Source organism: Dermacentor variabilis, chromosome 8 (genome assembly GCF_050947875.1).
Source record: "Dermacentor variabilis isolate Ectoservices chromosome 8, ASM5094787v1, whole genome shotgun sequence".
Classification (NCBI taxonomy): Eukaryota; Metazoa; Arthropoda; class Arachnida; order Ixodida; family Ixodidae; genus Dermacentor; species Dermacentor variabilis.
In genome coordinates this window covers 13237232-13252539 of record NC_134575.1, presented here as the reverse complement: position 1 = coordinate 13252539, position 15308 = coordinate 13237232, and the positions used below count along the sequence as shown (strand labels likewise).

At 43.9% G+C, this 15308-nt stretch overlaps 1 protein-coding gene across 1 annotated transcript; it reads left to right on the top strand.

Moving 5' to 3' along the window:
- The first annotated feature begins 264 nt into the window (after positions 1-264).
- ND-ACP (NADH dehydrogenase (ubiquinone) acyl carrier protein) lies at positions 265-13950 on the top strand. The gene is made up of 5 exons (XM_075701187.1): positions 265-639; positions 6418-6543; positions 7094-7181; positions 8591-8704; positions 13823-13950. The coding sequence occupies exons 1-4, from the start codon at positions 472-474 to the stop codon at positions 8680-8682; spliced, it is 474 nt and encodes a 157-aa protein (XP_075557302.1). The 5' UTR covers positions 265-471; the 3' UTR covers positions 8683-8704; positions 13823-13950.
- The last annotated feature ends 1358 nt before the right edge of the window (positions 13951-15308 follow it).

Below are 15308 nucleotides of genomic sequence, written 5' to 3'. Positions count from 1 at the left end.
ATGATAAAAGCGCCTTTTTTGAATAGTTGATGATGGCTGTCGCCTCTAACCTCTATTGTTTATTCCGAAATGACAGCTTACCTTGTTATTAAGAAACTAATATATTATTTGGCTGTTTAGCACACTTTTCTTTAGCAACCTTAACTTTCAGGTTTCCAGAAGTCTGAATTCTGCATTGTTACGTTAAAGGGTAGCGAAGCAAGCAGGTGCTTCTCGTTAGCTCTAGTCTAGCTCTAGATTACTAATTTTGGTGTGGTGGCCAGCGCCTAGTGGATGCTAGCGGGGCCAAACTCGGCAACGTGCTCATTCGCCGCAAATTTGCGCCCTTCATCAGTACCATCCTAGCCTGCATAGCGAGCTGACAAGAACAATAACCGGAAATAATCGGTTAGGCGCATCTCCGATACAACGACTGCTGCCATCCACCTGGCGGTGCCTTTGTGGAGTCTCCCCTCTCCGTGCTCGTTCAACATGGCGGCGATCACACGGCTAGGCAGGTTGAGCCTGAAACTCGAGAAATTGTGGGCCGTCGGGCCTCCGCAGGCCCGCTTTTTGTCGTCGGTCGTCAAGCATCGTGCACCATGTCAGGCCCTGTCGGCGGCGCCACAGCCTGCACAACAAACGCAACTGCTATTTCAGGTAATACAGTGGAGGCCTAAGAGGCAGTGTGTCTGTTTGCAACTAAAAAAAAAGAAAGTTGTTCAAGGGGACACTGGGTTAAGGAGCCCGCCGGGAAAGTGTGAGCCTGGCGGCACACGCTTAGAAGCTGCTGCGCTGTCTCTCGCGAAACTCTGTGCGGACGCACAAACTTTCTTTCGCCAACTGATTTCGACGTCGTCTTCTCCGTGCAGCAGAATCCCCGCTTGACCTTGCGGCTCAACGTGACTCCAGCGATCGCCGGCATTCTTGCCGTTTTTCTTGGGATTATAGCATCTGTTGGATGTGTGATTGCGCAACATATCTGACTCGTCTGAGGAAAAAGCATCGATCTTTTAATAGCGGCGCGCGAGCGCCAGGCAGGGTAGCTGTTTCGGACCGTGTTGCGGCCGGGTTCGAGTCCTCACTCTTTCAGTGGATGTCCTGGGGTCAATGCACTTTCTTATTGCAGTTTTGGATCGTTTGGCAAACTTCAGCAAAACTTGCCCTACTTGCTTGGTGAGGCGACGAGTTTATCGCAGGAGAAAAGTTTTACGTTGCGGGTTCGCGCCATCCGCTTTCTAACGCGGTGTGTCGGCATTGTGTGTAAATGTGTCTGCTAGAGACGCCAGAGAACAAACAGATAGACAAAAAAGAAAATGTACGAGCAATGTTGTTTTATCGCCTCCGTACTCGAGCATTGTCGCAATCTACGGATAGGGTTTGGCTCCAGATAACGCCGACGTAATCATATACCGTTAGGTTCTAACTAAGGCGACCGCGTCTCTTAAGTTTTCTTTTTTTTTTTCCCTTATTTGGTTTACTTTATAAATTGCCGCTTACCCCTTAGTCCTCTGCCAGTTGTATATTCTATTTCTGTGGGGTGCATTGGTGTGTGAGCGCATCCATGTCTCAAAAGCGTTAGGGATTTAGTATTTGCTAGAAATGATATTAGCACGTAACGTACATTCTTAACGTGTCTTCTGCATTTCCTAATACTGTTGTACAATGTGGCACCCTATTCAGTGATTTATTGAGTATATTAAACTTTCGTAGGCTATAAGGGAGAAAGCAACGTCCTTAAGTTGCCATGTTTTCGTCATGGACTGCTTAGTCAAATTTCTTTCAAGTAAATGTTTCAATTGAAGAATTATTGCTTCTGTGTCATCATGAAGCATGTTGTTTAACATGCAACTATAGCTCAGTCATCAATGATGAAATTGCTTGAAGTGGCCATCACCATCATTTGGTTCCTTTCAGTCGCCAATAAGAAAAACTTCAAGGTGACGCTATTATTAGAACAGACTGGTAGTTTACACTGCTGGAACTGCTAATAGTTCAGGCATACTGCTAAGCCGCGGCATTATTTCTACAAAACCTAGATAGGTGGCATTTCCTCCTTGGCATTTCTGCATTAGCTCCCTTGTTAGATTTTAAGGGTTGAGCTAAGGCTAGCATATTGCTCAGATGATATTGTTACGTGGAGTCGGACACAACTGGGACATGTATATACAATATATTTACAAGTAGAGCAAGCACTGAAGCATATGTTCGAATGCACGTGCCAGATCAAAAGTGTCTTCTTCATCGACGCTCCTCTAGAGGAATATTACCATAACAATATGAAATAAATACATTAGAAATTGAGTCAGCCCAGCAGACTTTTAGGTCTCTTCCGTACTCGAAAACGACTCAAATATGGAAGAGAATTAAGAAATCGTCGACTTCACAGTTATGTCATGAGGGCCTTTATTTGTATGTGAAATACCCATTGTAGTAGTTCAGTGGCTGTGGTGTTTCTGGGTGTAGCTTGAGATTGAGGATTTCATATTTAGCCATGGTTGCTGCATCTCGATTGGAGAAGGATGCAAGAGTGCTCAAATGATGAACGTTAGTGCGTTAATAAAGGGAATATCAGACATCCACACGTTCGTAGCAGTTGCTACAAAGGAAACCCATACGGGCTCCTCGAAAGAAAAGCCTCGCAGTTGAAGAAAAATTCGTCCTGGTACAGGACTCGAACTCGGGACCACCGCCTTTCCGGGGCAGCCGCTCTACCACTGAGCTAACCAGGCGGCTAGCAGATGGCAGGGCGAAGTCGTATTTGTCAACAACTCGTAGCAAAGGCAAGAGTTCGATGTAATAGTTCTGCGGAAACCCGCAAGATGGAGAGAAATAATTAATAAAGGGAATATCAGACATCCATCCGTCCATAGCAATTGCTACAATGTGAGTGCACTAAAGAAATCCAGATGACTGAAATTAATCCGGATTCACCCATTCTCATATTGTGTGTGTTGCCGGGAGGTTATCTCCAACTGTCATTAATTCGTGTGCAAGATTTAGTAAGAGCCGTTTTGAGCCTTAATTTTTTTGGCTAACAAGCGCTCTTTTTCCACTGAAATGGGAAGACGATTTCGAACAAGTGATCTGCCAGTGCATCCCGGCATAGTAATCTCATTGGCGAGTCTTTAAAACGGCACAGCACCTGTTTGCAGGATTTTCTGGCTACAGCGATTGAGGGTGAACCCAGTACCACTACCTTTTCTAAAATTGCTTTGCTTTTCACAGCTGGTAGTGTTATTGAACTGAAGTGGAGAAAAAAAAAGACTTCCGACAAGTAATTACTTGGAAAGGCTGTACAGTGCTGTTTCGTAGTGGGCTGCTAAAGATAATGATGTCCCGAAGCTAGAGTTCTAATGTAAAGGCACACATGTGGGCATTGTGCTTATTTCGTTTCCTATAATTTTTATTTCTTTTTTTTTTTTTTTTTTACACCTGACAATGTGCAGCTGCTTTCTCGTAGTAAATGCCTAATGACAGCACATGGTGAAACTTGCTTATTCAGATCTGATGGCTGTGCCATCCTGCTTGCAGAAGCAATTACGTATCTCATCGGTCATTGCCGAGCTCTCCATCCGGCCAAGTACTAGGGATGAGTGTGCAGACTACAGTGGAATGTTTCTACCTTTGCACTGGCAAGGTTGCTGCTCAGTAATTTTAGTATCGAGATATTGTCGTCCAACTTTCAGTATTTTATTTTGACGCGAAACATTCTACTTTAGCAAACACATGCCACCTTGTAGCTTAGCTCTCTCCATGCTTTATATATAAATAAAAAACGAAAAGTTTAGGCCTCCTTACAGCTTTTTGGCCGGCATTAATACTGTGGGGCTGAAACTTAAATGAGTACTCGGAGAATATATTTTGTAAGGTACGAAAACACTTGTTGCTTGTAAAGGGATGACACTTAGCAAGTATGAAAATTGGGAACTTATTTTATACATTTATTTTGCACTAAAGTTGATCTCGGAATGCTGGACCAGGCATCATTGACGTTATGATGTCATGACAGAGCAAAATATGTTGATGTTATTAGCACTAAGGCTAGGTATTATGATTTTGCTCGTAAGAATAATAAACAAATGTTGCATGCCTTTCTTTTGGCTGCGTTCATGTGCAACAGTTGCAGCAATAGCAGGAACAGAGGAAGCCAATTTACTGTGATGCATCCACCCGCTTGTTACCAAAACTGGTGTGCAGACGCTTTGCCAGTATTATTTCCATGGCTTAGACCTCCCTTTCATGCAAAGAAATGGCAATTTGAATATGTCATATCATTATTTCCTTGATCTGCTTAAGGACAAGACAGGTAAATACTGGAAGAAAATGTCCTTTCTCATCTAAATGTGCAAAGTACACAGAGAATGAGTGTATTCAACGAAAAGAAAAAAAAAACGTTTTGTGGAAACTTTTTCTCCAGTGGAGGGACAACACCAGGCGGAGAGCACTGGAAGCGAGCTTTATCCCAAGCCACCTATGGCCTTATGTGGAACTTGTACAGGCAGTTCTTGCCAGATGTGGAGCAGAGACGTACATTTTGTTTTCTTTACATTACCTCTGCTATACCACTGCAACCGGTGATCTTGCATCGGTCTGTCTCTTCTGATTGTGCTTTCAAAAGAAAGCGAGTTGCACACCAAAATTGTTCGTCCTTGTCTTGTGCTCCAACCCTAGTCCAACAAATGAAGCATGCTGCCTGCCATTCAGTGTTGACCTAAGACATCTAGCCAAAAGCTTGATACTCAATGCCAAAACTCGACGAGAAAAACTTTTTCTGGTGTGTTGCTGTAGGCAACGTTCGTACATAAAAGGTAAAGGGGGAATTAAGAAAGGACAAAATTTTAAGGAAAATGGTAGGTGTAACAGCAAGAGACAAGAACACAACGGCATGATTTAGAGAGTGAACATAGGTAGTTGTAATGTTAGTTGAGGTGAGGAGGAACAAGTGTAGTTGGGAAGGTCATGTAATGAAAGAACCAGATAACTGGATGATAGTTACAGAAAGGGTTGCGAAGAGAATGGAAATGCAGTCCAGGATGGGTGAAGGTTATGCGGTGTGATGAAATTGGAAAATTTCCAGGTGTACGATGTATTATGCTTATCAAGTTATGTAAGAAAGTGGGAACTGAATACTGCTGGAAAGGGATGGGGGGGGGGGGGGGTCTTTGGTCTGCAGTAGGCATATAGGCATAAATCATTTGGGGATGACGGTAACTATTAGGTCTCCTAGCATCTGTATAACAGTCTGTCATTCATATTTTTTTTTTCTGTTTTTCCAATTATCCTGGCTGCAGTTGCTTTCCGATGGGGGCGGATTGCAAAAGCACACATGAAGCCCCGCGAGCAGTGGCAACAATCAGATTGCTTCCAAGAGCCCTTAGTGACATAACACACATGCCTTGCTTAACGGTATTCATTGAGACCTAATGTTCAGTGGGATGGCTACTTGCTAAATTTTAACAAATTAGATTCGAATTAACATATCATGAGTAATCGTTCATTAACTCTTTATGGTCCAATGATACCCTGTAGGAATCATGGCATTTTATCTGGAATCAACAAGCTCTTAAGAAATACATAATGCAAAAAAGAGGTGATGCGTGCAGACAGGACACAAGAGTAGAGAAGTGCAAGCAATGCTAATTACTTATTGTCAACTTTGTACTTCAGGTCAATGTTCCTCCCTGAAATTTCACATACGTCCATGCCTTGCATGGCAGCGAAGTTAGGCCTCTGCTCTGCATTTGGAGCCTGCTGCCTAATGCATATCACCTGCCTTGGGTGGCATAAAAGTGGTCTTCGAGTGATCTGTAGCCACATTTTATGCCATTATGGTTGTGAACTAAGAAACCTGAACCACACGCTGCTTACAACACGGATAGTTTTTGACAGTTCATGAGAACAACCGTCGGTTTGTTGTCAACTGTGGGAATTTTCCCTTAATTTCTCTTCACTTTTGTCTGTCCAGATGCACATAATGTAAAATTTTCTCTTCATTGGTAAATTAGGATTAGAGAGGGTTAGAAACGAGTTTTGTGTTTCCTCTCATATTGGTGAAGAATTCAGAGTATTGAATGTACGGTAAAGAAACCGTAGAAATCCTGATTATCCAAGAGCCTTCAGCTGTGGAGCCTATGTGTCGTTGGTTATCTTGGGAAGTCACGGCCATAGTTCCTTTTACGAGATTAAACTCTATCAGGGATAGCCTTTCTGTAGTATCTGTGTATAGAAAGAGACTCTCGGTAAACATTCAATTGAGTTGTGGTTTCCATTAGGGGTGATGTACGTCCCGGAGGATGGCAAAGCAGTTTTGACAGATTGCTGCAAATTTGTTTACACAAAGACTTCTCCTCTTTGGACATGTTTGCTTTGATCACAGGCACGTACAACTGTTTGGTTGGCATGGGATTAATTTCACAGTCATTGGCTTTCTTGCAGGTGCAGGCACCAACACAGTTCCTCCCGTCACGGTCATACAGCGAGAAGGCGCCGTTGACGGTAGAATCTATCCGCGACAGAACCATGCTCGTGTTGAAGCTGTACGACAAGATTGACCCTGAGAAGGTCGGTTCATAAGCTTTCCAAGACTAACTGTGTTCTGACTGTTTTGTATATTTTTGTAAGTTAACATATCTGTGGAGAAATATGGAATATTTGTCTTTCTTTACTTGCCATGGTAGTTTAGTGCGTATAGCATTGCACTGCTGAGCTCAAGGTTGTGGGTGCAATCCCAGCCAGAGCAGTTGCATTTTGATAGAGGCAAAATGCGGACATTTGCACACTTAGATTTAGGTGCATGTTCAAACACCCCGGGTGGTTAAAATTAATCCGGAGTTCCCAACTACAGCATGCCTCAAAATGAGGTTGCAGTTTTGGCTCGTAAAACCTCAGAATTTAGTCCATTTAAACTTATTTGTGTCTGTGGTGACTACATGCAAGCTGCTCATGGACAAAAAACAAATGGTTGTGTACCAAATCGTGGCCTGTAAGCCATCTTTTGTGGACTTCATTTTGTGGATTTGTGCGAAGGGTCCTCAAGGGTTTTGTCGAAATAGTGCCCCATCATCTGAGGCGTGAAGTAAAGCTGTCCTCCTTCTCTTGACCTTTCCTGCAGCTCACGCTTGAATCGCATTTCATCTACGACCTGGGCCTAGACAGCCTGGACTGTGTCGAAGTCATCATGGCCATAGAAGACGAGTTTGGTCAGTGCCCACCACTTTGCTGTCAGCATGCTTTGGACAAAAGCTCTGTGACCGATACTAGCCATCTGTAGATGTAAAGCCAACCATGCTTACATGTTTTCTTGTGGGCTGCAGCAAGATTTCTTGAGTGTTGAAAGATATTATGTTTAGTGTTCCAGGTCCTGCAGTTTGTCATTTAACCTTTGCACAGTGTGGCATAAAGCCTTGGCAAAATTCTGCAAGTGTTTTTATTGTTGAATCAGAAACTGACCATAGTGGCACAAGACAAGACACACCTAGGTTAACTGGTTTGCATGAAATGTGGCATTGTGTACCATAGGCCTTCTGCCAGGGTTACATTCTGATGGTTCACTTTTTAATCACTCAATCGATAAGTGAGTTCGTTGACCAGTGATAGGATACCAGCTTCACTGAGCCCGGTGCTATGTGCATACCTGCCAACTCTCCTGATTCATCCGGGAGACTTCTGAATTCGAACCAATCTTCCCCATTGTATGGACATGGCCATAAATCTCCCAAACTGCCCCAACCTTGTGCTAAAAAACAAAAATGAAACAATGTTTTGCCTCGTCAAGTTAGATTTGGATTCAAGCTAGTCGTGTTGGCCTAACTCAGTTTGTTTTGAATTGAGACATGCGTTAAGAATGATACGGGAGAAAAAGGTTGAATATGCGCTGCATAGTGGGCCTTTCCCTAAGTTAGCCTTGCTGCCATATAGCTGCGTGATGCAGTGAAGCATATTAGGAGCAGAAAGGGGCCACTGCCATGAGGCATATTGTGTGTTCCTTAATTATCCACGTGCACATGTGCTGTCTCCAGTCACAGCACGAGCACCAAGACATCTAATAACTTTACTGGCAGTCATTCAGACCTGTGTCTAATGGTGCTGTGGCAGAGAAAAAAAAAAATCTGAAATTTTTTTTAATCAGCGGAGAAGGCAGCAAGATTTGTCGATAGGTGTCATGGCAGTGAGAAATGGAACAAAGTGTGATAGGTGTGAAATTGTGAGACAGGAAGACAGTGGTGTAGATTTGAGAGAAATCAAGGATAGTGAATATTCCTAATATGATTTAAACGGCTTAAATGCAGTTGGGCTGGCCAGGTAATGCATAGGGCAGACAACCGCAGGTCCATTAGAGTTGCAGAATTGATGCCAAGAGGAAGGAAGCACAATTGAGGATGGCAGATATGGTGTGACGAAATTTGGAAATTTGCAGACATAGGACACAGGGGGTCAGCTGGCGAAAGACATAATTGTAGATCGCTGGATGATGTCTGCTTCCCCACAGTGGTCATAAAATAGATCGATGATGATGATGATGTGTAAACTTCTCTGCCAGTAGCGTGTAAGATAATTTCCTGGCAAATTGTGTTCTGTCTCACCTTGGGTCTCCTTGTTGCTGCAACAGGTTTTGAGATTCCGGACACGGATGCAGAGAAGTTGGTGAAGCCTTCGGACATCATTCAGTATGTGGCCGACAAGGAGGACGTTTACAAATAGGTGGTGGCTACTACTATAAGAGGTAAGCGGTCTCAGCGTGGTGACGCTGCGCTACTTATTTCGTATTGTCTTTTAGGAATCTGTGAAAGTTGTGTCAAGCTGCTGCTCTTGGGTTTAGGATCTGCATACCTGCCTAACCTCTCAAATTTTTCGTAAAGTTTACCAATTTGGACTCTTCATACACTTTTACAAATGTTGCGTCAAGTTAAAAAAGAAATTCTGTGGGCAATAATGTTTAAAGTTGTTCAAAGATAGAGCAGTGCAGGATTGTAAAAGTGCATACAAGAAAAGGAATCATTATGTGCTACCTGTGCCACCTTGTTGTGGCAGCACAAGGCATCATATAAACCAAATAATATTTGCTTCAAGCAAGTTTATTCACAAAAGTTGTTTAACCAGGCAAAGTTGACAGTAGGAAAGCTGCTGAAACTGTTCCTGCGATCTAAAAAGAATGGGTTACTTGTCACTTTCTGCTGTTGCAAGTTTGCTGCTGCTGCTGCTTGCTTACTGCTTCTAAAGGTCAACGATTGTTAATAAAGTGTGTCTGTGTTCTACAGAAAGTGGGCGCTCAGGGCAAATTTTCAAAGAAAAATGCGAGATAGTGCTGTCTCCCTCCCCTCCTCTTGCCGAGTTCGCGGGATTTTTACCTTGAATTTTAAGGTGCTCAGGTTGGCAGGTATTGGTATAATAAAACTGCATTCCTGTTACTGTTTATTGTGAAGCTATAGAAATTGAAGTAAGCTTTAGATGCAATATGTCTTGGAATGCTGATGAGCAAACTGCTTATGTTAAGAATGCAGAGGGCGCAAATGGCTTTTTTTTTTTCTGTAATCAAAGGAACACGGTGTACACATCGAATTGAGTCGTGCTCATTTCTCATTAGGCACAGCCATGAAATTCTTACCTGTTGGGGTTGATAGTTTATGCTGCACACTTTAAACCTCGATATATACAGTGCTTGTTTATTATTAGTTCTAAGTTTTCCTAAGCATGATGACAGATGCAGCGTGCCCTGTTGTTATTGGTGATGTTTTGCAAAATTTAATCTTGGCAATCTCTGCTTTCCTCATTTTTATATCTTGAAGTGTCCCACCGATGTGTAATAATATGTCAGTGACAAGTGTTGAAAGTGTTATAAAAATGCCACCTGTGCAAGGCTCATTGAACAAAAGTTTCTTTGCTTGTGTATGCTTTGTCCTGTTGTTTCCTGCAGACTCATTTTAATGGCAAACGACCGTGTTCTTTGTCAGCAGTCCCAGATTTGAAAAGAAGCTTGCCCAACTTCATTTATCTGTCATTCTTGGTGTAGGGCACTCTTTGGTCACATCTGGCCCTTGAGCCAATAAACTCCAATAATCATCATTATGTCATTCTTGGTGTGAATGGCAGACCCTCGTCATCAGCCTAGTTTTATGTTCACTGCAGGACGAAGGCCTCTCCCTGCGATAAACAATTACCCCTGTCGTGCGCTAGCTGATTCCTACTTGCACCTGCAAATTTCCTAATTTCATCAACCCACCTAGTTTTCCGCTGTCGTTGACTGCACTTTCATGGAAATAAATTAAATTAAATGGAATTAATATTTTTATGGGGTTTAACATCCCAAAGGTCGATGCCTGAGCTATTAGAGAAGCCATAGTGGAGGGGGTGGAATCCAGATTAATTTTGGCCACCTGGAGTTTGACATGGATCTGAGCTGCGAGTCCACTGAGTGTTTCAGCGTTCCACTCTGGTCAAAATGTCACTACCACAGTTGGGAATGGAACAGCCATATTTCTTTAAAAGTAAAAGCAAGTGAGTGCTATGTGGTAAGGAGTTTCAAACATTTAGCCATCATGGGCCTTTTGACACTCGCAGTTTATTGCACACTTGCAATTAGTTGGTGTTCAGTTGCTAAGCGCATGGTTGCAGATTCAATTTCTGACTGTTTCTGATGAGGTGGGATAAAAAGGCACCCATTAGATTTGACTTCGTGTGCATGTAAAGAAGTCTCAGGGGGTCAGAATTAATCTGTAGCTCTCCAATAAGGCACATCCTGCAGCCCAATGTGACAAAGTTTATTTTCTTCCATTCCTTTTCTGCCACTTGCTGTGCCAACTTGCTGCTCTTGGTGATGATGCATTTGGCATAGCACTTGTAACATGTGGGAAAGAGTGGACCTAGAATAGAACAGCTGTATCATCAAAGCTACTACCAGCCACTTGAGATTCCTTTTTCAGTTTGTCGATGAATGGCAGTCACACAAATCACATCCCCATGTGTTCTGCCCCTCTACAAGTTGCACCAACTTAATAGTAACAAAGAAAAAAAAAATAAAGACATCTTTTGAATCTTTGCAGCAATGTGCATAGCTGACTGGGACTGTAGGTAGAGTCCACTGCTGGCTTGTGCCTCTTGGCAGGCTAGTTTTTCGCAGCAAATCTGTCTGCATGGCCCTTGTTATACGTGTGCAGCAATCGACGATCCTTTTCAAGGCACACCAAACAGTTGCCCACACTGTAGCCCAGCTTCTCAGCTATTGCGGTGTTGCTCCTCGTCACACCTTGGTTGAGCCGGCTGATGGCTTCAGCCACTGCCTTCTGAGCACTTTGTAGTGAGGTGTGTTTATTCTTTGGAATTTGATCGCAGATGACAACACAGACTCTCCCTGGCGTTTTGAGTCATGCCATTGTTGCACTGCTCCAAGAGGGCTTCTTCACTCAGCCACTTGAAGACAGGCTCCAAAGCTTCGCTGATGAAGTCGGACAGGCTGTTTATTTGGAGGTGGGGGGGGACGTCCTCACTTTTTGCCACATCACAGTTGTAGCAGCATATCATCCATGGTTCTTCAGGGCAAAGGCCATGCTTAGGGACATCATCAGTTGACATGTGCCGAAGCGTGGCCTCAACTGCCCTCTTCGTGCCTGGCACAGTTCTTGTGGCTCCACAGGGCATAGTCTTGTAATTCATTTCTTTTATTGTGTACTGGGGGAGCCATTCTTTTCCTCTGAGCGGCTTACCTCGAGCCTTCTTTTCGTCTGCAAGCCTGCACAAGGCTGCTCCCGTGCACTTGTGGACATGGTTGGCACAGTCCTCGTTTGCCACCTTGATTAAGCTGTAGTATTCAGATTTTTCTATCAAGGCATGGAAAGTCCTGCTTTCCCCATTGGATTAAATTGTTGTATAGCGCAGCTTATACTTGTCAAGTGACTTTTAAACATGCACCGTACAGCCTGCACCTCCATTTGCCCAGCCTTGCAGTCAATGTTCTTTTTTTTTGCACTCTGGAGTATGTTTTGCATGCCAAACTGTGTACTCCGGCTGACTGGGCTTTCATCTGTTTGAGCAGCCCAAGCAAACGTCGGACAGCACAATGTAGTTTCCACGACATGCCCAGAGTACGTCTTGATGACGCAGCCAACAGTAGCGTGCAAACTGTGACTGTGTGTGAGCGAAGTTTCGTCACAGATCACATCTATGCTCCCTGGTGGATTGCCAAAGTCCTTATAATATCCCCTTGATCTGGACTACACTTGCGGTCTCACAATCTGTTGCAGTACTGCTGCACGCTTGCACCATCATGCTCATGTGACCCTCATAAGTCTTGTGGTGCAAGCCATGGTGTGATGTGTTCATAGTTGCAAAATAGCCTGAAAGACCTGTTGCTTTCTTACATATGCCTTGGAAGGCCTTCATCGCATGGGCATTCACCTCAAATGGTGAAATTGAGGCACCGCCACTCGCCCTTGGCCAAGAAAATTGTGCGTCGTGCATGCCTCACGTCAAGCATGTTAACACAAGCTTCACACAGAGCCCATACTCTGTGCCTTGTTCCTTATACAGCATCACCACTCTCGTGCTGCACCCTGGGTGAGAAAGTGGTGCATCCTGCTGTCATTGATGTTCCCTTCCTCCATGTCGCCCAGCAGACTGAACCTGTGTTTTGTTGTGGACTGCGATGCAATGCCAGGCATTTTTTTTTTTTCAAGTTGTTGGCACTTGCTGCATGCTCGACAAGGTGTGACTTGCTAGATTGCAGTTTCATACTTGAATCGGCAACCACTGATTCCGTGAGTATGATGCAGTCCGTGTCGGCACTGGAGGCGTGCACGCTGGATGTGCTAGGTTACGGTTTTGTAGTCTATCTGGCGATTCCTGGAGTATGGCATGTCTTGCCACCTTATGTTGTGAATTCCACGGTTGCCTTCGTTTCTTAGCAAACACTCCACATGTAGTCCTCTCGAGATGACTACCTTCACTCATTGGGGCCCTGAGTGAAATTTCAGCCAGTCATTCAACGTGGTCGTGAAGCAAGTGGCTGAACGAACTTAATACAGCACACCGATGCAGGCAATTTGATTGAGGCGACACCAAGAAGCGTGCGAGACTCAAAAAAAAAAGAGGAACAAAGGCTCTGGGTCAATGGGAGGCAAGCGTGTGAATGGAGCGCGTGCTGTGGCCAATCAGCGACACGCAAGTGTCTTTTGAAAAAGGTGTGATAACGTCACCTCCTCTACAGCAACACTATTTTGAATATAGACAAAATATGCACAAAGAAATCGGCTTCAAAACAAACACAAAGTGGTGGTGGCCAGTGGCTGCCGTCACAGGTTGCAAGCATGTGCACTCTGAACATATTTGACAAGTTTTCTATAATTTTGCGTCCACCCTGGCACTTATAGTGCCCCTTTTCCAATATTTCAAGATTGAATTTAGCTTGCAGATTTTGCAGAGAGATTCTTGAATGTATAAATGTAGTATAAATGGCATTTTGCTGAGAGTAGATTCTTTTGTGATTCTTTTACTCTTTCAAGACCCGCATCTCCCCTTAAAGCATTGTGCTGTTTGTTTGCAACCATTGTGGTGTGTCTCTTCCCCCCTAAAATTGTCGTTGGTCTCTCTTGCATTTCCTTCATAACTGCGCTTGCTACTTTCCTGCCGTGAAATGTGTCATCTGGTAATGTGCATGCCATATGTGACCTTGAAGTGCCAGAAAAGTATGCTGGAACAGGTGACGATTGTTGTTTGAAGACAAGGTAAGTCCAATAAGGTGCAAGCTTTTCTTGGAGTACACGAAGTATATTCTTCCAGAACGAGAAATGCAAAGCCCAAAAGCTGTGTCACAAAAATGATTTTTTTTTTGTTTGTTTTTTCCTTCCAGGTTGCCGAAAGTTTTGTACGGGCTTGGCATGGGGCCTGTGTATCTGAACCGTCGACGTTGGAGGATAGTGCGCACCTTTTCATTGTTTTTTCTGTGTACAGTAGACAAATAAATCCTGGTTTGTTCTACATTGCGCCCAGGGCAAAGTGCTCCTGACAATGTTGCACAGCCCACAGCTGCATGGAATCGAATCGTGCTAAGCATGAATCATCCTGGTCTCCTGAAAAGAAACGCTATTTAAATTGAATGTACTATCAGGGACGTTCCGAAAGTAAGTTTCATCATTTATTTTCGCATGGAAACTTTATTGCCAAAAAAAGAATATACACCATGGCATCAGGAACTATACATCTTGCACTATTTTTTCCACATAGTCGCCACCGACATCGAGTCAGTTGTCGTAGCGTGCAATCAGTTTGAAAAAACTGGTCTGGTAAAACTCGGTGCCTTGCGATGCAAGGAATCGTCGCACAGCCTGCTCCAGCTCAGCATTGTTTTGGAAGTGATGTCCCGAGAGTGTGGCTTTCAGTGCAGGGCACAGGTGCCCATTCATACCGGATAACAGCATGCACTTCAATTGGCAACCACGTTGCCAGCACACGTCCGTCTGCCATTGGAATTTGTACTCCGATAACCTCGGGCGCGCCAGTCTGCTGCTACTCTCCCTTCGACGCTCTGTGCTTCCAGTACTTCCAAGTACTTCCAGAGTAGGCTTGGCGAACTTTCATGCTTTGTCACACGTCATCTTTGGGATTTGCATTTAGAGCTCTCCTTTAGAGTAGCATTGACACATTTTTGACTTGCAGTTTTCTGTGTGGAATGAAGGTGAACTTTCATGCTTTGTCATACACCTGCCTTGCAATTTGCATTTAGAGTTCTGTATTGACACATTTTTGACTTGCAGTTTTTTATGCTAAATGAAGGTGAAGGCCCTCTGAACTAGTGAAAGCACCCAAGCGACCTAAATTATTCATGCCTGTTTTCGAGAACCAGTTTTCATGGAGTTTGCTAAAAAACTTACTCAACCAGACTCGGGCTCTTGTGTCTCATCATCAGCCAATTTTTATGTCCACTGCAGGACGAAGGCCTCTCCCTGCGATCTCCAATTACCCCTGTCCTGCGCCAACAGATTCCAACTAGCGCCTGTGAATTCCTTAATTTCATCAGCCTACCTAGTCTTCTGCCGTCCTCGACTGCACTTCCCTTCTCATGGTACCCATTCTGTAGCCCTAATGGTCCACCTGTTATCTAACCTATGCATTACATGACTTGCCCAGCTCCATTTCTTTCTCTTAATGTCAATTAGAATATCGGCTATCCCTGTTTGCTCTCTGATCCACACTGCTCTCTTAATGTTATGCCTAACATTCTTTGTTGCATCGCTCTTTGCATGGTCCTTAACTTGTTTTCGAGCTTCTTTGTCAGTCTCAAAGTTTCTGCCCCGTATGTCAGCGCCGGTAAAATGCATTGATTGTACACCTTTCTT